This window comes from Dermacentor variabilis, chromosome 1 (genome assembly GCF_050947875.1).
Source record: "Dermacentor variabilis isolate Ectoservices chromosome 1, ASM5094787v1, whole genome shotgun sequence".
NCBI classification, from domain to species: domain Eukaryota; kingdom Metazoa; phylum Arthropoda; class Arachnida; order Ixodida; family Ixodidae; genus Dermacentor; species Dermacentor variabilis.
The window spans coordinates 173,945,821-173,968,943 of record NC_134568.1 but is presented as its reverse complement, the minus strand read 5'-3'; the positions used below and the strand labels follow the sequence as shown (position 1 = coordinate 173,968,943).

At 41.5% G+C, this 23,123-nt stretch overlaps 1 protein-coding gene across 5 annotated transcripts in view; it reads right to left on the bottom strand.

Moving 5' to 3' along the window:
* qm (geranylgeranyl pyrophosphate synthase quemao) overlaps positions 1-23,123 on the bottom strand; it is a 35,500-nt gene that overhangs the window by 3,059 nt on the left and 9,318 nt on the right. For 3 of the 5 annotated variants that reach the window (XM_075699656.1, XM_075699662.1, XM_075699683.1), the window contains 5 exons: positions 21,017-21,118; positions 19,986-20,046; positions 14,567-14,645; positions 6,976-7,195; positions 3,648-3,762 (listed from right to left, as the gene is read on the bottom strand). In XM_075699656.1, the coding sequence (XP_075555771.1) occupies positions 3,648-3,762; positions 6,976-7,195; positions 14,567-14,645; positions 19,986-20,046; positions 21,017-21,118 (577 nt within the window). The remainder of the gene's footprint in view (positions 1-3,647; positions 3,763-6,975; positions 7,196-14,566; positions 14,646-19,985; positions 20,047-21,016; positions 21,119-23,123) is intronic. The other 2 variants (XM_075699669.1, XM_075699676.1) reach the window with 1 other exon arrangement.

The window sequence follows — 23,123 nt, the reverse complement described above, 5'->3', positions numbered from 1 at the left end:
GCGCGGCGCAGAGTCGAGCGCGCAGAGTCGAGCGAAAACGAAACCTTTCGAACACCCATATTACTGAAAGGGCCCCTGAAACGGTTCAGACAAATTTTGTAGACGCGTAGGGTACAGCTTAAGTAGAACATTCGCACCACAATTTAAGTGAAGCGTTACGTATTAATGGAGCTACAAGCGATTAGAAGCTACCCTCCTCCCTAGCCATGCTTTTCCTCCTCAACTCGTTCGCCGAGCGAGTGGGGCTAAGCTCCGCCTTCACTGGTTCAGCGTCACGATGCGACGTCACATCGTCCACTTCCGGTTGTTTTGGAGCCCGCCCCCGCCCGCGCGAGACCGCTCCGCTAGCCGCTTGGCCGTCGACCCCAAGCGAGAGCTATCGAAGCAGCGTGCGTTGCGAGCATTCTGTCGTAGCGCCGAACGTGTCTTGTATTCCGGTAACCACAGTCAAGCTGGTCATTTCGGCAAATGACTGTAGGCAGAAACTCAAGCTGATGAAGGAACTTTAGCGTAGACGTATGTGAGCAGCCTGATCGGTCAGCACGGTCCATACACTTGTTGGTGCAGCGTTTAACCAGCCAAACAAAGCGCTAATATTGCTCTAACCAAGTGTAAAACATTTTAAACATTTATAAAAGCAACGTGTTCATGATTACACTCCTGCGAAAAATACACACCAGCAGCAAAGAATAGACTTCGTTGCTGCTACTGTGTATGGTTGAGCTCTGTGCCACCAGGTGGCTGCACCGTGCAGACCATTCGCATTTGCCCTTCTGCTCATCTCATGGCTCATCCCGTTACGGCAAAGTCAAGCGGCCTGACTCTGTCCCGTTGCGCTTGCGTTTTCCCTAATACCGGACTCGGGAAACGCTATTGCGTTAGTAATCTTCCGGTGTAAAGTGACGGCCACAAACGCGCAAATCCTGGCGCGATCGGATAGCGGCAGTCCGATGCGCAGCAGCCAGTTCGCTCGTACGCTGCCTTGCAGAGGGACACGATGTCGCAGCTTGACATATTGCCAGTCGCTACGTTTGCAGTCCACAAGGCAACAAAGTCGAATCATAGTGCTCGCGAAAACACTGAGACCGACTCTGACCGCGGAGCTCTCTTCAAAATGGAGTACGTTGTAACACAAGCAGACGACACATGCTGTGTGCCGGAAGTGCTTAAGTGTACTGAAAAATTATTCTTGTGCATTCTCTTTATGTTACTTTCTTTTCATAAAAACAAATTAACTAACATTCCAACTATTACGAAGATCATTTGTTTACCATAAAGTTGGAAAAATTATCGATCACGCGCCCTTGTCAGCCAATCGGATAGCTCGCCCCACTGACGTCGTATGGGCGATTTCGGTCATATGGGTAGGGGCGGCTTAAAATTCCGCCGAGCAGTGCGCTGCGATCGGCAGCGATGTGCATATTTAAAACCTTATAATAAATTACACGCTTTACGCGGAGCACTTAGATGTGTCAATTAATGATCAGAAGGACCTACTTTAACGACTCAATACGTTTGTAGAAAATCGTCAAAAGCGTTTCAGGGTCCCTTGAAGGGTAACGTCAAAATGTTATTTTTCCTTAGAATCGAATAGACGTAGACAAGTAACATTTTTTTCCGTCTTATAATCGAATGAAATGATATTTTTAATACGAGTAGTTGAGTATTAGTAACACAAATTATGAGGAGTCCTTTCGTCATCGGGCTAGTACCGGAATGTCGCTGGGGGGTCTCAAATCGTGTCATGCATTTACCTCAATTTCTCGGTTACTAAAGCTCTGTTCGCGATTATATTGACGCCTTAGACGTTCTAGAACATTGCTCTACCACTTTAACTTGAGTTTCTGGTAACCTTTAGTGTCCCTTTAAGAAATTTTATTAATCAGCAAATGAGCAAACAGACTACAATGGCTACTTGTCCATCTAATGTCTGCTGTGCTGATGGACAAATAGTGAAGAAAGTAGTCTTGCATCGGTCAAATCTCATATTTTAAAATCTGTTACCATGAAAAAGGGTCACACGGTACAATGAGTGACTTTAGACAAAGCGTGACTTATCTGAATATTTAGGTTTTACAGAAGTTTTCTTCAACTGAAATGAACATGGGTAATGAACAAGAGAATAAAGCACTATTTCATGATGCCCTCCTACAAGAAAATTACAGAATCGATCAATGATTTTACAGTGCCAGCCACTATTTGGCAGGTCTTAGCACAAGACTGAGTCAAGAGAGGCCTAGTATGTTGCTATTTCTATGCAAAAGAAAAAAGAAAGACTCAATTCCGTACCCTGAAGTAGCTTTAAACATGACTAGCTTGTTATAACATAAGCATAAGTCAATCTTACTCATGATCATTTTCACTGTTTGTGACAAAGATTGTTGTAATCATCACCATTAGTACTTCTCGGGTCCTGGCTTCAATTCCAAACTCAACTAGTTGTGCATAGTTTCCTTTGCTTTGTGACCGGATGACCAGCATAGAACGATTCTGGTAAAGTATTGCAGGATCATCAAAACCAGCAAACTTAGTGAGATAGGCTGAACTAACGAGATTGGCGACACACTGGAAGAGTTCAGCTGAAACCTGGTTCACACTGCCTTTAAGCATTTAATACTCGCATGTGTTACTTTATCCTTTTTTCGAAGACTGCATTTCACACGCTAACAACTTCACGTCATCGCTCAGCACAAGACATGCCTGCATGATTGTGGAATTTACTCGACTGTTAACCTTGCTTCTATCCGTTGTGTATGTTCTCGCTGAACCTTGTGTAATCAGACTGTATGCGCAACACGAATAGTGTTGTATTTTCTGGAAGGTATGCGAGCACCAGCGATTATGCTAGAATCTCCAACAAGTTATGCATAAAAGCTGAAGCACTTGACTTGCAGATCAGATTTCGACCATTTTTAAGTGTGCTTGCTGCTATTGTGCCTCGAGTGTCACTTGCTTTTATAGGCACAGGTTCACCCAATAAAAAGTTAGTTTCGTAATACAGTTTTGCTACGATGTTCTCCACCATCACTACAACATGACAATACTTTGAAAAATGTACTACTAGTAAATTTGAAGCACAAAAGAAAAGCAGGAACAACAGGACGAACATGAACAAGTGCTTGTTTGTTCTGTTATCCCCATTTTCCCTTTGCGCTTCAAGTTTACTAATCATGGAACATCAACTAGCCCACTCTCAAGTCTTGTTTGAAAGGAAAACAAAGAAAGAACATTGACATGTACTCTTGTACCCTGAACTACTGCAACTCTCAGTTAAAGTATTTGGCTAGTTTATCTTGCAGAGTTTAGCAACAAGTTAGAATATTTTAGTTTTAAAAAATACTGCAGTCCTGTATCCATTTTTTGCCAACTATCAGTGCCCTTTAAGTGCTTGTCAGCATTGGTTTTGTATGCAAGAAAAAAGCCGTCAAGTGCAAGACTGCGGCTGCTTTTTAGAACATTACCAAACGACACATCGCAGAACTCATTTTCAACAACGCAAATAAATCAAGGACACGAAGAAACAAATACGACAGATTTGCTGTGGTATTTGTTTCTTCATGTCCTTGTTTTATTCGCGATGTTTAACCTCAGTTCCAAATATGAACCAACTAGCCCTCATCAAAATGTTACTAACACATCGCACTTACTCAGCATCCAGTTTCTTTAAGACCTCCTTGGTGTAGGCAAACGATCCCAACTTCTCAAGGACATCCACAGCATACTTCTTGATTTCCAAGTCTTTGGTTCGCTTCTTTACTATGTCTTTTAGAAAGGTTTGGGTCAAAGGAAAATTGTCCATGTTTTTAAGCACCACAAACATAGCTTAGTCACCCTAGCAACCTTTTTCATTTTTTTTGTAGATGTAGTAGGTTTGCAACTAGTTGGTCTGTACTGAAAGTGAATGAAGGGAAACATGGGGGATAGAGAAGACTAAGGTGTGCAGAAAAACAGAAAAAGCTAAAAACAAAAGGCATGGACATATGTTGAAGGTAAGAAGAGAGAGCAATATGAGCCACTATGCAAAGCAAATATAAAGCGATATACATATACTAATGACGATATTATGTTTTGCCTATAAGCTTCAGAAATCTTGAATCCAGAGCTTTCGCACTGAGTTTGGAAGGTTACAGGCTTGTTCAAATGAATATTTTTTGAAATACACAAGTGGAAAAACTTTAGCTGCTGTAATGCTAAAGGAAAATGCGTTCTGCTCCTCTCAGTGACATTACATTGGCTTGGTTAGCTAGCAGCAGTCAAGCTGGAGGTGGAAAAGCGAATGCTTGCATGCTAAGGATCACATTTCAGTGTAATGATGCTGCTGTGTAATAAGCCCACAGGTTTTCACTTGATCAACTACTCTCTTGAATGCACACAGGTCAGTGTTAGAGAGTCGAGCATGCCTCACTGTGCTATGGTTCCCAGGTTTCTGTTACACAGCTTTAAATTCACCCCCTTGTGGACAGATTAATGGCGCCATCTCTGGTTCAAATTTTGCACCGCACGATACAACACTGAAAGAAGCCCAGGCTTATCAGCAGCCAAGAAGCTGCTAATCAGCACACTAGTTGGGAGGGTTGGTGCCACAAATTGATTTTTTAAAGAACTGTGCAAAAATATATCAAGATAGTAAGATTTCCATAATGCTGTGACATAAGTGCAGTGCATTTTGGGGCAGTCAATAAAAATATGAGCACATCCGCCAATCACAAGCATGCTATTGTCGCTCGGCACAAAGCAGTTCACTTTTGTGCCAACAGAGTTGTCACAGTTATTATAAGGCAGCTTTATTTCTACATACAATAAAAAAAAATTTACTGCACTGCTACACAGCTGAATGGTGCAGTCCTGCTACACTGTCTTCATATTCAATACCTGTTTCCACTAATTGCATACCATATTACAGACAACGCCTGTTTGTTATGGCAGAAGAAAAGTAGCATGCTCTATGTACCCTAGTGCGGCTAAACTGAAAATTAGGTTTCCACAAAGAACAGAGAATAATGTGGCCCCGTACTGCTTGCATAGACAATTTGTTACTGCTTAGTGCATGCAGTGAATAGAATGATCAAGCTCTATTCAGTGGCCACGTCATCTATGTTATGTGCATCACTAAAACCACACAAAGGGGCTACCCTATAGTGGCCAAGGTCCTTAAGGCATGCAAATTAAGGTAAACGTTCGGCAGATATCTGCCTGGTTGGAGACAACTGAATTAAAGAGAAACCTGACGGAAGGAGCCCATCGGGTTCTGAAACGTTGGGTCCTTAAAATAAATTTTTGTTGGAGTTCTTCTCTTTAATGCCAATTACTTGTACTACAGGCTTCAGTGTAAACACAGTACAGCTTCACTTAAATATTTGACAAGAAAAGCATGCAAACAGAACATACATGCTTCCACAAGTGCTCAAACATTTGCTGCTGAATACTAAACGGTAGTTTGATGGTGCAGTGAATGACAGGAGCACCAGTGACTAAACTTGCTACAGCATGAGAAGCCAACAAACACTGACACCAAGGACAACATAGGGGAAATTACTTGTGCTTAATAAATGAAATAAACAAACGATAAATTAATGGAAATGAAAGTGGATGAAAAAACAACTTGCCGCAGGTGGGGAATGATCCCACAACCTTCGCATCTTTCCCCACCTGCGGCAAGTTGTTTTTTCATCCACTTTCTTTTCCATTAATTTATTGTTTGTTTATTTCATTTATTAAGCACAAGTAATTTCTCCTATGTTGTCCTTGGTGTCAGTGTTTGTTGGCTTCTCATGATATGACTAATAAAAATTGAGCCCCTTGGTTAACCCCCTTTCTTTTCGTTTATAATACTTGCTACAGGTACATTGAGCCACAGAATAAAAAAAGGTATGACCACCTCTCTGCAACAGCTCTGAAGTCACCTCAAGAGCCGCCTTAAGGTGAATGCTGTGTGTGAGCTGTCAATTACAGTAAGCATGCGTACCAAGTTGCCAAAACAGGAAATATAATGCAAAGGGATAGAAAGTTGGGCGAGTTGGTACGGTAACATATTCTTGGTTTGCAGCGCGAAGTGACACACACACACACACGCACGCACGCACGCACGCACACGCACCCCCCCCCCCCACACACACACAGTAGAAGACAGGATGAGTGCTAGTCCTGTCTTCCTCTAGTCGGTGTGTGTGTGTCACTTCGCGCTACAAACCAAGAATATGTTTCCAAAACAGACACCCTATAACAGACCAGTACAATTTGATTAAATTAAGGAGCAGCATGAAGCTGACAGTCAGAAAAGGTAACTACATGTTTTATCCACTTTGTGGTTTTAAATACTTGAATTTAATTCTCGGGTTTTACATGCCAAAATCATGATTTGATTATGAAGCACGCCGTAGTGGGGACTCTGGATTAATTTTGACCACCAGGAGATCTTTAATATGCTGCCAATGCACGGGACACAGGCATTTTTGCCCTTCGCCCCCATCACAATTTGGTTGCTGCGGCCGGGATTTGATCCTGCGACCTCGTGCTTAGCAGCACAACACCATAGCTGCTAAGCCACCGCGGCAAGTTTCACATAAACAATAGACAAGTTATTTTCCCAAATATGTACCAGCAATCCTGCATGTTGCCAAACTGAATTCCCTAAAAACAAGATCACTACTACAACCACTGCACCACCCTCTATCTGAACAGGAAATTACTTGTGATCCCTTGCATCTTACCCTCTGGATGTATCGTGACTTGCAGACACTTAGTGCATTTTGGACTGCGAAGTCCTTTTTCCTCCTCCTTGTTCCATTTTTGGTCATTCTCTTCTGTCTGATTCTGCCACCTTGTGCTATGGCTGATCATGTTAAGGCGCCAGTCTTGCACTACAGTTATGGGGCAACCAGTAGGCTTTACTTTGCCTACTAACCTATTTCTTACAGAAGCAAGATTAATGTTAAAATGAGGGCACAAATTACTACTACTTCACAAGATTAGTACCATCTTTTCCAGCTCTCCCTGGCATATGTTTTTCCGGCGCTGCTCCTACTTGTGTAGCTATGGGCCAACTCGCCCAAGACCAATGGCCCAACATTTTCTCCTGTGGAGCAAGGATACTCATCATCCGAGGGTCTTCTGGGTGCTTCTGGATAGCATGAATAATGGGAAACGAAAATTTCCCTTCTGTGAGATCCTCTGCAAAGCTCTTGTTATCTGTATACTGCAAGAAAGGCAAAATCACTGTTTCTCAGAGCTGCAATGTACACAATAACTTGCACTAGTACAGTTTACGCTTGTTACAACGGACCCGTGTACAACAGACTTTCAGATATAACGAACTATATTTCAACCTTAGTTTGCTCTACCTATTTTATTAATGCAACAAAGTTTGCTTTTAACAGACTATCGGCTGCAGCAGACGAAATTAGCGGCAATTTCAGGGCAGTTTCATAGTTTGTGACTGTGCGCACATGCTGCTAAAGCGTCTCATGCTAGCTGGTGACACCGAATCTAATCCGGCCCCGACAAAGAGATTCCTAATGTTTTGAAAGAACTGCAATCTGGGCAGACGGTAATGTAGAGCAACTAAAGTCTACTGAAAAAAAAAAAAAAAAAAGCTAGTTGATCATGATAAAACGTTCAGTGAAATTAAAGCACAGCTAGACAAAACTGAGACAGCCTGTGCTGGTATCAACAACATGCAGACTGAATTGGATAAACTTCATGAGATGAGCACCGAAAATACGGCACAGATAGGTGTACTGTCTGCCCGGATAAACGACGCTGAAAATAGATCCAGAAGAAATAACCTTGTTTTCTATGGCATCGAAGACAAACCAAAAGAATCATAGTCTGATTCTGAGGAAATCATTATTGCACATTGTAAACAGTATTTACCTAGATGTACAGATAGAACCGCGTGATATTCAGCGTGCACATCGCACCGGGTCTTTCCAAACTGGAAAGTGCAGGCCTATAATTGTGAGGTTTGCTCACTTAAAGGCAAAGATAATGTCCTGTCTTCGGCTCGGAAAAAGATATGGGCTATTCCGTTGCACAAGATCTCGCTCCAAGCACGTGCCTTTCCCAAAAACGCCTCATAGAGTTTGGAAGGGCCCGTAAACTGCGGTACAAGTTGCGACATGAAAAGCTTATCACAGGTGAAAAAACCTACTATTTCTACCACACTTCTAACCAGGTCGTTAAGAACGTCCTTAGCCATCATTGAGACCAAATTGTATACCACGTCCACGGAACTGTCAGCCTTTATCATTCCTGCTCGCTAACATTCGAAGTGTTGTTCCCAAGAGTGATGCACTCTGCAGTCTAATAGGCTCAACTTCTTGCGATGTCTTACTACTAACAGAAAGATGGCTTAAGAGGAAGCTTTAGCTCGGGCCCAACTCCGACGCGGCTTATTCAAATACATGTAAAACGCAAAAACGTTTTTATGAGGCAACCCCTGGACCGATTTTAATGAAATTTGTTGCATTTGAAAGAGAAAGTTTAATTCTAGTGACTGTTGGAAGCGGAATTTCTATTTAGGGCTTGAATTTTCTTAAAACGATTTTCAAATATTTGACCGTTTGAAAAAAATAGAAGCACAATTTTTAAAAATTGATAGCTCTGTATCAAAAACAGATATCGCGGTTCTGTGAACGGCATCCATTAGATAATTGAAAGCGGACAAATTCGATATGTCATTTTACATCTTACGTGAATTTGTTACGTTGTTTACAAGGGTTCTGCGAAAGCTGTATTTCCATGTTACTAAACTTTTTGAGATTCATGTGCAATATATCAATTTTGTCCGCTTTGGATGTACTATTAGATGCATTTCACAGAATTGTATTATCGTTTATTATCGTTTTTCTTTTAGGAGTTACGGAGTTGTAAACTTGACAGTTTGGTTTTTTGAAAATTTCGGATTTTCGCTAGTTTTTAATAAAAGATTGACGACCTAACTCAAAAATTCGAAACCAACAGTCAATAGACATTAAGTTTTTCTTTTAAATGCAACAAACCTCGTCAAAATTGGTGCAGTGGTTGCCGAGGAAAACGAATTCTCTTTTTACATGTATTTAAATAGGAGCACCCAAGCTAAAGCTTCCTCTTAACACATCAATCGATGATGCCAAAGTTTTTTCTTTCCTCTATCATTTTGACATATTCCTGAAAGATAGACCCGATAACTGACGCGGTGCGGGTATATTAATCGCCACTAACCAGAATCGGCACTGTTCACTTGTAAACCTCTCTTCACAACTGGAAATGATTTGGATTTGATGCATTGCTACACACCCGCACATCCCGATTGGTATTTGCTATCAGTCCCCTAGTGCCGACAATTCTTTCACACCTTTACTTCACGAAGCCTTAAACACGTTAAAAACATATCCTAACAGTCCTGTCCTTCCGTATGGTGATTTTAATTTTCCAACTACTATAAATCGGTCCAATCCTGCCTCTACATTATCTAAAAGCAGCCCTGCTAGCGATTTTTTAAACACGTGTATAACATTTGGCTTTACGTAGCTCGTCACTGACCCAACATGAATTACCACTCACTTGTCCAATGTTTTATATCTTGCATTAACAACTCACCCTGATAACTTTACCCTTACCACCTTATTGTGCAGTTTGAGTGACCACCTGACAGGACATACTTCGTTTTATTGTAACGTACTAAAGAAAAAAAAAAATCAAACAGCACTTACACTGTATGATAAAGGGGACAATGTCAGCATAAACCGAGGATAATCTGAGTACTCCGACAGCGTTGCTAACTTTCCACTAAATTCTCTCGAGTCAAACTGGTTGCTTTTCAAAGCAGTGATGCATCCCCCTATACGTCCTTATATTCCCACCATTACAATAACAGAAAGAACAACATCATCATGATTTAATGTATCCCTCAAACGACTAAATATTAAGAAAAAATGTCTGCTTCGATCAGCCAAACGATCTAACTCTTCTTCCACATGGCAGAAGTATTACACAGTCGAGAAAGAATACGACAGGTTAACCTCTTAAATTAAACTCAAGTTTCTTTCTACCACTTTACCAGCTATGCTGCAAACTAACCTTAAGTGATTTTGGAAAACCATTAATCCTAATCAATGGAACAAGATTTCACTTAACAATAGCTCCAGACTTCCAATGCCCGAGACTGAGGTTGCAGATTTTCTTAACACAGCATTTAGTTCGGTTTTTACTAATGAATCATCTGACGGCTTGCCCGATCCACCATACTTCGCATATCCGCTCATGCAAAATATCACATTCGATCTCATTGGCATTGTCAAAGGAACTGAATCATTGAAGAACTCGTCATCCACGGCAATAGATAGTATCAACACCAAAGTGCTAAAATGTACTAAACATGTGTGTAGCCTGTCTTAATCTCTCATATTCCAGGAATCACTTAACAGCGCTTCAATTCCACATGACTGGCAGGTGGGCAAGGTCATCCCAGTCTTCAAGAAAGGAAGCCGATCTTCACCGAGTAACCACCGCCTTATTTCTGTAACAAGCCTCTCTTGTAAAATAATGGAACATATTTTATATTTGCATGTTGCTAACTTTTTAACATCTGTCAATTTTTTTCACCCAAGTCAACATGGTTTCCAAAAAAATTACTATTCCTGTGACACCCAACTTGCTCTTTTCTTGCATGAATTACATTTAAACCTAGATTGCAACATCCCGACTGACACAATATTTTTAGATTTCGAAAAAGCGTTCAATAAGGTCCCCCATGGTCGTCTCTTAATAAAGTTAAACCGTCTTAACCATCATCCATGTGTTCCAAGCTGGATTCGAGGGCTTTTAACTAACCGTCAGCAGTTCGTATATGCTAACTCACACTCTTGATCCTTAACACCCGTGCTTTCAGGCGTACCTTAAAGGGACACTAAAGCGAAACAATAAATCAGTTTAGACTAATGAAGCATTGTTTGAGAACCCTGCAGGCAGTCATTTAAAAAAAAATAGTTTAATTATTAGATGAGAAAGTGAAGGTCCAAGTATCAGTATTTGAATTTTGTGCCGAAACCCCAGTGCCAGTACATCAGCGTCACGTCAGGTATTCCAAAGTATGTTTTCGCATTTGGGCCGCGCTGGCTGAATAAAGGTTTCCGAGACTTGCCATGTTTAATATTTGGTTCCTTTAGAACACATTGTAGTCAATCTGTACCGCTATATATAATTAGTAGGCCCTAGAAGATACCATCAAAATCCAAGACCTCACAGCGCCCAGGTGCGGGAATTTAAGTAGGCGTCGCCACCCGTATTTCGTTCTTGCGCTTTTTCTGGCTTAACAAATGTCTTATCGTTGTAAGAGTGGTATTTTTGGTGTTGTAGAACGGTAATTTACTGATGCAGAAGAAATTATTTTTCACTTTAGTGTCCCTTTAAGGTACCATACTTGGACCCCTCCTTTTCTTAATATACATTAATGACCTGCCTTGTAATATTTCTTCTCATATCTGACTCTTCGCAGATGATTGTGTGGTTTACCGAGCAATTACTAAATCCACCGACCATTTCGCGTTACAAAGTGACGTACCTCACATACAAAACTGGTGTAACACTTGACTCATGTCATTAAATATATCTAAAACCATGTTGATGTCTATTCACAGTCGTCGTAATTATGATATGCATAACTATAGCAGCAATAACATGCAGATTGCAACAACTGATTCATTCTAATATCTTGGTGTGTATATCCCACATGGCTTAACTTGGACCCGTCATGTTAACCACATAATAAATTCTGGTAATCATACTCTAGGTTATTTACACTGTAACCTTTTCCTCGCTGCTCCCTCTATTATAATAAACAACTTGCCTTCCAAACTTTTGTGCGGCCAAAGCTGGAGTATGCCAATGCTATTTTTGACCCGCACCACAATAACCTTATTAACGCCCTAGAGTTGGTTCAGAACCGGGCAACACAATTTATTCTGTCTAATTATTTGTACCAATTCAAGCATCTTAGCACTAAAAGCCTGAATAAGCTTAACCGCTCTAGCCTCATGCCGTAGAATAGCTCGTCTTAACCTTTCTCATAAATTTTTCCATTGTTTTGCCTTTTGACAACCCGTACATAAAAAGAGTTCATCGCATTGCCCACACCAGTCACTCTAACACAGTATATCCCCAAGCCCAAACAGTGACTTTCCAGCAATAATTTTTTTCTGCGCACACCACGAGACTGGAATGGCCTGCCCATCGAAGTTGCCAGTATCATTGACCCACTTGCATTCAAGTGGCTCATCAAAAACACCCCATAGTAGCTTGTAGTATCTTTGTTTGCCATTAACCACCCACTCTCTTATGTAATGTCTCAACAAGAGACCTTTGAGGAAATAAATAAGTTTTTGTCAAAATCGGTCGTATAAAACGGACTTTTGCCGTGTCGACACGGGCTGACAATTGATTTGCGAGGGTCAGCCGACAATCGTGGCTCAATATTGTGCACGCGAGGGAGGAAGGCGGGGCGGAAGCACGCAGTCTTCTTTTTTGCTCGAGGTAAGAGGGGAGGGGAGGGAGAGGGGGGTCTACTCTGGCGGCTGCTGCTTACGGCGCGGCCGCACGTGCGCCTTATCTTGAAAGGGCCCCTCACCAAGTCTGGGCATTTTGAGCTGACAAGTGCAGAGCATACCATGCACGCTAATGATCGTGTTTGCAAATAATTACACCGCTTCGCACCGGGGAAAGGTCTGAAATTTCAATCCGAACGCCGTTTTACCTTTTCCTCGTGGCGATCACGCTTCAAGCCGGATGGTGATGTACTTGTGTCCTTGCGCCTAAGTACTTGTGTCCGCAGTGCGATGTCGCTCATGGTGACATGCGACTTCGAGAATTATTCAAGGCAGCATCTGTTATTTATATGATCTGTAGCTTGAATTAACGAATTGAAGTTTAGAGAAACAATAAAACGCACAAACGGAATGTCTGCGTGTTTTCTGTTTTACTTCGCACCGAAGCAAGAGAGATGTACTTCCGCTTCGTCTGCTTGTTCCCACGGTTGTGCAGTCATGTGCGCAGGTACCGAAACTATGCCATTTTCTACCATGTTCCAGAGCGTGATCATGCTCTGCGATATGCTTGTTCTGCCTCAGTATTCGTACAGCACTGAACTATACCGCTAGTCATGTGTCCTTGTGCACGGTGTGCAAAATCGTGGGCTGTACGAAATGAGACAATCACAACAGTTCGCGTGCAACGTGATCAACGGAAGTGCACGCTGCAAAAAATAAAAATAAAATGAAAAAATGAAAAAAAAATGAGGAGAAATAAAAAATCAAGGCGGGGCACGTGTGACATATGCGTCACGTGATCCTCGAGGTCCGGTATGGGAGAATGCAGGGTAGGAATTTCGCTTGCGAAGGCTAGATGGGGCGAGTGGAGAGAGTGTCGCACTTGGCAGTGGAGCTCGCCGCCTGAAATCATGGGTTCGCGGTACTGAAATATTTCCAGCTCAGCTATTAATGAGCCGATCTGAAAATTTTCTTTTGGCAGAACACACCCTAGAGGACACGTAGCAACTTCCAGTGTATAACCAAAATTTGCTGTGGGGCCTGGTTAGGGGCCCTTTAAGAAGCAATCTGCAATATGGACAAAGTGCGCGCCCACGCGAGCGCCGTATCTTGAAAGCGATTTGCAATGTGGACAAAGTGCGCCCAGTGCTGGTAGCTTCATATGCGCTGTGCTTTTGGCGTTTAAGTTCGTGTTGAAGCGAGAGATGGCACGAAGGTCAATTCGCTCGCTGCTGCTACCGCGCTTCCTCACTCCAATGTTTTGACAGTAACCTTCCGTGGTCATCGAGCAAGATAGGCTCATGTTTACCTGTGCGCGCGTGACACCATGCTTGTTAATTTAGTTAGTAAGTGAATGTTTACAGCTTTATACGGCCAATAAAACTAATATCCTTAGGGTGGTTGCTTGAGCTAGTTGGTAATTCATGATCAAAAATAATGTACAGCGCGAAAGACAAGGACTGCGAAGACGACATACACAGTGCAGTGTATGTCGTCTTCACAGTCCTTGTCTTTCGCGCTGTACGTTATTTTTAATATCCTTACTTCGCATAGCTGTCTACTAATTTGCTGCCACAATCGATACTTCGCCTCTAGGGTGAAACTGACTTTTTATGTTGTTTTTTATTCTAGACATTCTTCACTAACTCTTTGCCATAACGTTGTTATACATCACGACGAAAGTATCAGAAGCGAGGCATTTGGATATTACGAACTTCGGATGAAATGTACATTTTTTGCAGGTTTATCAGGGTCCGCTGTAACGAGAGTCAACTGTATTTTAACAGGCAAAGTAAGATCAGATTGCGTACATACCACAGCTCTTGTTAGGCATGACAAGATGCAGTATATGTATATAAACACACACATCCTGCACTGTGAACAGTTGCTCAATCAGTGATAGAAAGTGAAGATCCAAAAACTTTGCTAAGGCACCAAGTGAAGCAAATTTCAACAAATGATAAGCTGTGCACACATAGCTATGCAAATGCTCTCACACACACACTATTGTTTATTTTTTTTCTCAGAAACAAAATTAAACATACCTCTTTTAGGACCAGGTTGGCATAATCATCCCTTATCTGGAAGTACAGCCCCAAGGTCCCAATCAATTCGCTGAAATCACTGCAGAAAAAGAAGACACCAATAATAACAGTAAGCTCTTTATCATGGAGAAGGCTTCAGTTCTTGAACACTGCAAATAGTTTTCTTTTTCTTTAATTATATATGACACCATACAGGGGACTGAAAAGTTAACCATTCATCCAATTTCCATTACATTGTGCAATATCTTTTTAATGTACAATCAAACCTCAATATAACGAACACAAATGCAATGAATTATAGGAAAGTATAATGAAGCAAATCTAATATTGTAAAATGTTTTTTGACGGTATCAGCATGTATGCTTATAACGAATATAGAACATAAAGGTATTCTCTTGTTGAATGCAACTTCATTATAATGAGGTTTGACTCTATTAAAAAAAAACGTTCTGTATGACGATATTCCCGTTCACAAATCTCTAACCACAACTGTTTTTACTGACACAGCCATGTCAACAAAACACCTTTCTTTATCTCTTGAACTCGTTAACTCTTTTAAATGTGTTCTTGTAACAAAGGACTTAAACAGATAATTAGCATTAATGGAAATATTAAGGGAGAAGTGGCCAGTCGTAGCCCACTGTTAACCCCTTAACTGCTGATGACAAGTTAACTTGTCATGACAAAGGTTGCACTACCTTCTATTTTTGACACAAATAAATGATACACCATTTCCTTTACCTTTTTGTTGCTGTTTTTTCAACAGGAGCAGTAAAAACATTATAGGCATTCCTGGTACAACATTTTTAGAAGAAAAAGAAAAGGCAAAATGATGCGGATTTTAAAAAGTTCCGCACTTTTCTATTTTTCAAAAATATTTCTGCAAGTTAAGGGTTTAAGAAATGATGCACAAAATTTCAGTGAGGAGAATTTCAGGCAGAACTTGCAGCAAGTAAGAGTGACCAACAGCATAAGCTGATAAATGCATTGATCACATTACATGTGATCACGTCAGCCTGCCAAATCTTCACCAATTCCCTAAACCAAGCATATCTGGAAAATTCACTGAGACATAAAAAAAATTTTTAAGTTTCAGACACAGGTTTCACTCAAATATGCGCCTAACTGTCTGAACCCCGATGAAAATGTTGCATGGGGTTGTTGGATACTGAAAACTAGAACCTAACAATATGCATTCGTAAGTGCTCTTTGGGAAAATCCTTTGCTTCTCCCCGACCCCCAACTTTCCAACAAACATAGCTTGGTGCACAAAAGTGTGACTTCGGTCCTTTCTCAAAGAATGGTGTCAAAGGCCTCATGCTGAACAGCAATAGCGCGCTACTGTAAGACCCCGGAAGCAGCTTCCATGGTGCTGACTGATGCTGTTAGTCACTGAAGTGCAAATCTGCAAGTACACCTGACTTGCATAACTTGCTCCTTGATGCTGCAGTTAAGCATACCCATGCAAGTCTTCCTGCTGATCTTCCTTTCCAAGCTCACTGGAGAACAGATTGTCAATGAAAGAAGCAGAGTGCATTAAGCACTAGTAGAATGGAACCTATTAACGATTCTAACTCAATGGCTGGCATCAACGCCAACATCCATAGCTGAACTTCAAGACAATGCGAATATTCTTGTCAAGAAAGAAACAGCCTGAAAATAATGCCACCAAAGAACTGGCAGATAATATTTTTACTTAGAAATCAAATCTATTAAAGTTCCTATGTGTCTTGCAAAGTCATGAGTGAGACGATACAGAAAGCAATAGATCTAGAAAGTTCAGATGACTTAAACAGCCCAGGAAAGCCAGCAGTTGTGCACTAAAACATATTGTACCCATAAATAAGCTGCTGAATGCTGATAATGTCAATAGATAAATTGAGTAGAAGTGTTCAAGGATCTTTTTTTGGGGGGGGGGGATAAGTATGAAAGCTTTATCTGCAACGATAAACATTTGCTACCTGATGGAACAAAGCCAAGGATTACATTGATGGGTTTTTATTGAAAGACGATGATTACCAGAGTGCCATAGGCAGACCTACAAAAATCCTTCAGACAAAAGGAACTTGCTATGAATGACCACACAAGCTGTCTGCTTTTATTAAAGTCCATCTCTTCTGCTGATGACATACATTCCTTGAACCTCTCTATGATGAAGGTGTCCAGAACATCAGAAGTTGTGGGACTCTTGGTTTTGGGCACGAGTACAGCACACCGTTGAAGGTAGTAGTAGAAAAAGAGTTTACCCTCAGAAATTCAGCTGTACTATGACCAAGATAAATCTAGCGATGCAGAGAGAAGTAATACATTTTGCGAGGTTGTGGAGTTTCTCAAGGAAGACAATAGCAGAAAAAAAGCCTTGGAGCTCACAAGATACTGCATGCCACCACAAAGAAGTTAGAAGATCAATGGAATGCTGACAGTGCCATTTAGTTTCAGCTATCATGCTCACCACAGCCTAAAAAAAAAAATTACTTTTTTTTTTGTGACTTAGGGGACCAAACATTTACTATTATACGATGCAAAGGAATATCAATGCGAGAAAATAGAGAAGTTCAAACAAAATGGAAGATGCTTTTGTATTGCGGCAGCTACCACCTAGCAAAGGATTGCTGGAACATTATGCTCCTACACTATGACATATGCTAAGAAAAGCACTCCATGTTCATTTGTGGCTACAGCATGTCACAGCACAATCAAGTGTGGAACAATCTGGCAGATGCAGAAGTGACAAGTACTGTGCCTAAGACTGATAAAACTATCCAACTACAAACAGCCATAACCTGGGCTCAAAACTTCATTCATCAACACAAATGTATCAGAAAGGATATAGTGCAAAACTCTGCTACACTAGGTATTTGAGAGGAAGAAAGCGTGGCACTTTGTTTGGTAAATCGTACATTTGGTACCAGAGGAAATTACAGTCAGTGGAGCTGTGGCTGAGGAGGGCAACTCTGGTGATTTTTTGATGTTCACTGACTTTAAATAAAATGTTGAAGTTGTGGAGGGAAGAAGCAAGACGGCAGAGCAGTGTAACAATATATTCACCTTTGCACTCTGATTAGCTGTACCAAACAATATTACCGCAAGTCATTGAGTTTTCCTGAAAATTATTTAAAAATTGTTTGCTTGTTCCTGACTCATGTCCACCGAATGCATGACTTTTTACCACTACCCTGTGCTTGCTACGTGAGTCTACGTGCTACTTTTTCTATGAGATGACGGCCTACAATCGCTGTTTTGACAAACGTGATAACCAGTACTTACTCTTTGCCTTGCTGCAGCACAATGCATTGAGCTTGGGGCACGCGAGCTGCCTCGTGAGGAGGCAGGTCAAAAGCAAATGGCCATCCTTCAGCACTTATACTCTCGCTGAAATAGCCACTGTCTAGTTCGAAATAGCTGGAAAGGCTCCTTGTGTCGTCAGAAAACATTGCCAGCTTCCCTTTTTTGGAGTCGGCACCATGTATACTGTGTGTTTACCACGCATTCTGCTTGTTTACATTACAGTAGTGTAGGCTGCGATGTCATCAATTCATGGTAGACATCACACAAAGCAGCTACCCGTTTCAATTTCAGTGCCTCGTTTATTGGTTATTTAAAATTATTGACGAGTTTCTAAGCAAAGTAAATAACCCTACCGGTGACAGGACTGCCAATGCCATTTCAAAGTGACATCCTAATATGGTTTAAAAACTGCTGGAGTTGCCCTTTACCATAGTGGTCAGCAAGTTTGAGTTGACGCCCTTTAAGTTTTAAATATTTGTTATGGAGTACCCTTCTTGTTTATTGCAGCAACTTTTCAAGCAAATGACTGCCATTTCTAGCTTGCAGATTAGGATGATTTTGCAAGCAGCAGTAACACCATAGTTATCACACAGTCACAACGACTACTGGCAAGTTGTCACTGGCAGAATGTAAAGACTGTAGAGTAGACTAAGAACCACTGAAACATTGTATGGCTGTATGCTAAAATGTCCTGTATACTGCCTAAAGCCAAAGAGCATCAGAGCAACATACAGCTTGGCAATAACGACAGCCGCAATAGGAGACAGCAACACCGATGCAGACGTGCTACTAGAACAACTGGAAGCCTTCTGGGATGTATAGCCTTTGTCAGAGAAGTAACAGGACTGGCTGCTTTTTAAAATTTTATTTATTTGTGATATTCGAACATAAGAAATGAGTGTTAATGAATAACTTTGTACGTGCTCAGAGTAGACATAGCCAAGGAAGAGCTTCCATGTAAATTTAATAGGCAGCAGTGCTGTTCGGCTTATTAGAGCATTTAGGTAGGTGTTACACAAGTGACACGATGGATGCAAATTCCGGGATCGGGCAGACAACTAACATTAAGTTCTGCATTATGGAAAACCTCTCGTGAGATGTGGAACATGATTCAGCAAGTATATGGTGACAAAACATTATCAAGAAGCCATGTCTTTGAATGGCACCAAAGGCTTCAGGATGGAAGATGCAAGACAATCCCAAAGTCAGCCGTCCATCAACTTTAGGAGAATGGTGTATTCGGCTAGTTGGTATTGCTTCACAATTACTACAGTGCAAACAATGAAAACAAAGGGAAAAATGAAACGACAGGACCATGTGCCAATCAACATCACATAGAGCTGCAAATGTGGAATGCGTGCACCAGTTACTGCATGAAAATCGCCTCATTACTGTGTACACAATATCAGAAGGTCTGAAATTGAACAAGGATACGTGTCACCAGGGGAAAGACCACCCAAGCCTCTCACTTTTCGAATGTTCACTTGCACGCTTGTGATTTGCTGGCGCTGCACTTTTGTCAGCGGTTGTCAGCATCGCGAGGCGGGAGTGCAAATTGAACACTGTATCTTCAGTGACGTAGGATGCGAAACGAACGTTTGGAAAGCGAGGTGTTTGCGCGATCTCGCCCCAGATCTTGCACAACTGAAACTCAATTCGTTGGCAAGCCTACAGCCTGCTCTGCGCCATGTCAGAGAGTCAACAAACCCTGCTTCAGCGCCCGTTGTGCTGCAGAGTGGAGGAGTGCCACATCCTTTCCTGACCGTTGCCTCGTCAGAAAAGTTACTGCAAGTTATTCACCGCACTTTTCCAGCTTGTGACATCTAATTAAAATTGTCAATACATTCATCAAGTAGTTTGAAATGCAGTGACCTTCCTTTCTTATCACCACAAAATGACGTCAGTACAAATTTCCTTTGGGCAGAAAAAATATTTGCATTACCCAAAAACAAACTAAGTCAGTATGCCAAAGCTGAAAGCTTAGAAATAGTTGTACTATTCCGAGATTTGTGTTGAGCACCAACCATTATAAATATTTCACTTCAAGAGCTATTAACTACGAACATCATTTTTATACTAGAAAAAGCGGAAAGTGCCACCGCATTTGGCAGGTGACTAGCCCATGCCTTACCTCTTGTTTTCACTGAACAGTTGCATAAGCCGTACAGCTAGTCCAAAAAGGCCTCCAGTTTCTAAAGAAAATAAGCATGACACTGTCACCGGCAAGAATAAATGCACATTATCTGTACACCAACAGATGGCTTAATGGTAAGTCAAGCCAATAGCTTCAATTTAATGATTAAAAGACACCCTCAAGGTACCACAGAAAGCCAAAGCACACTAATAACAAAAAATTATGCTTCTGTAAATGTTGAGGAGCAGTATAAACTGCCATTACAGTATGCTTTAGAAGGAAATTTCGGGGATTTCTAGCCTGGTGTGCTACTGGCAGGATGGGATTATGAGATACAGAATCTTAAAAAAGACGAGTTTCTGCAAAGAATTGGCACATAGCCAGAAATTGAGAGTTGCATTCTCCAATAGATAGGACCAACCCAGTGCTGTGTTCATTTAGAGACTGCATGCCAGAACAAAGCAGAAACTAAGCGTTTTTGAAAAAAATGATGTCCTATAAACGTTTTGACACTGACAGCACCACGTATTGCTGTTAATGTATTAGTGTAATACCGGTCATGTAGACTGAGTAGTCAACATCTCTTGTGCGGCTGGAGTTACACTTTGGTGCTCTGGTAACATTTACTGTTATAGTATAACCAGCACCTTGCTCACTATTGGTCACTTACATCATTAAGTGTGCATGTAAGTACAAATGTGCTTTTTGCAACTCAATCTTGCCACACATGGCAATCACACAATGGGTGGTCATATAATGGCTATGAGGCTGAGAAGAAAAGGATGTCACCCTCACAGGGCAAGTGCATTGAGCATCACCGAAAGAGCTACACATTTTGAATTTCTGGCAGCACATAGCATTCTTTGAGTAGCCAGCCTGAACAGAAATCCCCAGTGTGAATAGATGTTCAGTGTTTGCTGATAAATAGAAACAAAAATAAAGGTTTGAAAGTGGGCTTCAATTCCAACTCTAGTTGGTTCTCACATGACGTTGTGAAACAGATACTTCTACAGACATGGGAAACTTACTTCGTTTAACCATTGTGATATAGTCATCCTCTGAAGGGCAGATGTAATTATCCCTCCAGTATATCTCCATGCCTTGACCACGGTGAAGCTCCAGGCACTGTTCTGCACAAAGCATACTATGTCCGTGAATATTCTTACAACCTATTTATCTGACCACCTAGACACACATAGTAAACAAGTGGCCCAAGATTTCAGATGTCCTACAGCAGCTACTAGATTGATAGTGCAGTCCTAAAACAGAGCAAAGAAACAAAGATGCAAGAAATGTGCCCACATAGCAGAAGCACTCTCCTTCCTCTGTATGGTAATTTCGGTACATTACCCGAACTGTTCCAAAATGAAGTTCTGGATTAAATGATTGGTCAGATATTAGTCCCCAAAGCTACACCAAGATTGTGAAGGACACTGTAGTAGAGGACTCTCAATTTTGACCAGACATGGTTCTACAACATGCACCAAATTCTCAGTAGTACATCATTTCTGTGTTCATCATGGTGACAAAACTATAACATCCTTGTTACTCTGCATTCTAAACAATACAACTAACTCTGCTTTGAAGATGCACCATCTGACTTAATGCTCATCACAACCATAGCAACAGTGGTCCTGCAGCTGTGATGCCGTTGCCAGCATTGGCCTGCTTTGACAGTGTAGAATTTGCAGAAGCAACATTTTGTCTTGTTTATCTTTTTACAACAGGTAATGAGGCTCACATAAGCACACATAAAGTTACAACAATTCAGAACTTGTCCATCAGGAGTGATAAGCTATCCCTTTCTGACATGGCTTGCATGTCATGTTTGAGCCTTTAATTAGGAATGTGCATACAAAGAAGCAATACAAAAGAGAACAATAATTGTGTTCAAACTGCTAATTTTCTCTGCTCCTGTGCTTAAAGGGCCCCTGAAACGGTTCGGACAAATTTTGTAGACGCGTAGGGTACAGCTTAAGTAGAACACTCGTACCACAATTTAAGTAAAGTGTTACGTATTAATGGAGCTACAAGCGATTACAAGTTACCCTCCTCCCTAGCCATGCTTTACCTCCTCAACTATTTCGCCGAACTTCTGGGGCTAAGCTCCGCCTTCACTAATTTTGCGTCACGATGCGACGTCACATCGTCCACTTCCGGTTGTTTTTGAGCCCGGCAGCGCGCAACATCTCCACTAGCGGCTTTGCGGCCAACCCCAAGCGAGAGCTATCGAAGCAGTGTGCGTTGCGAGCATTCTGTCGTAGTACCCAACGTGTCTGGTATTCCGGTAATCACACACTAGCAGAACGTTTCTTATATATAGCTTTCATTGATTACGAGAAAGCGTTTGATTCTGTCGAAACCTCAGCAGTCATGGAGGCATTACGGAACCAGGGTGTAGACGTGCCATATGTAAATATACTGAAAGATATCTATAGCAGCTTCAGAGCCACCGTAGTCCTCCATAAAGCAAGCAACAAAATCCCAATAAAGAAGGGCGTCAGGTAGGGAGATACGATCTCTCCAATGCTATTCACAGCGTGTTTACAGGAGGTATTCAGAGACGTGAATTGGGAAGAACTGGGGATAAAAGTTAATGGAGAATACCTTAGTAACTTGCGATTCGCTGATATTGCCTTGCTTAGTAACTCAGGGGACCAATTGCAATGCATGCTCACTGACCTGGAGAGGCAAAGCAGAAGAGTGGGTCTAAAAATTAATCTGCAGAAAACTAAAGTAATATTTAACAGTCTCGGAAGAGAACAGCAATTTACAATAGGTAACGAGGCACTGGAAGTGGTAAGGGAGTACATCTACTTAGGGCAGGTAGTGACAGCGGATCCGGATCATGAGACAGAAATAACCAGAAGAATAAGAATGGGCTGGGGTGCGTTTCGCAGGCATTCTCAGATCATGAACAGCAGGTTGCCATTATCCCTCAAGAGAAAAGTGTATAATAGCTGTGTCTTACCAGTACTCACGTACGGGGCAGAAACCTGGAGGCTTACGAAAAGGGTTCTACTCAAATTGAGGACGACGCAACGAGCTATGGAAAGAAGAATGATAGGTGTAACGTTAAGGGATAAGAAAAGAGCAGATTGAGTGAGGGAACAAACGCGAGTTAATGACATCTTA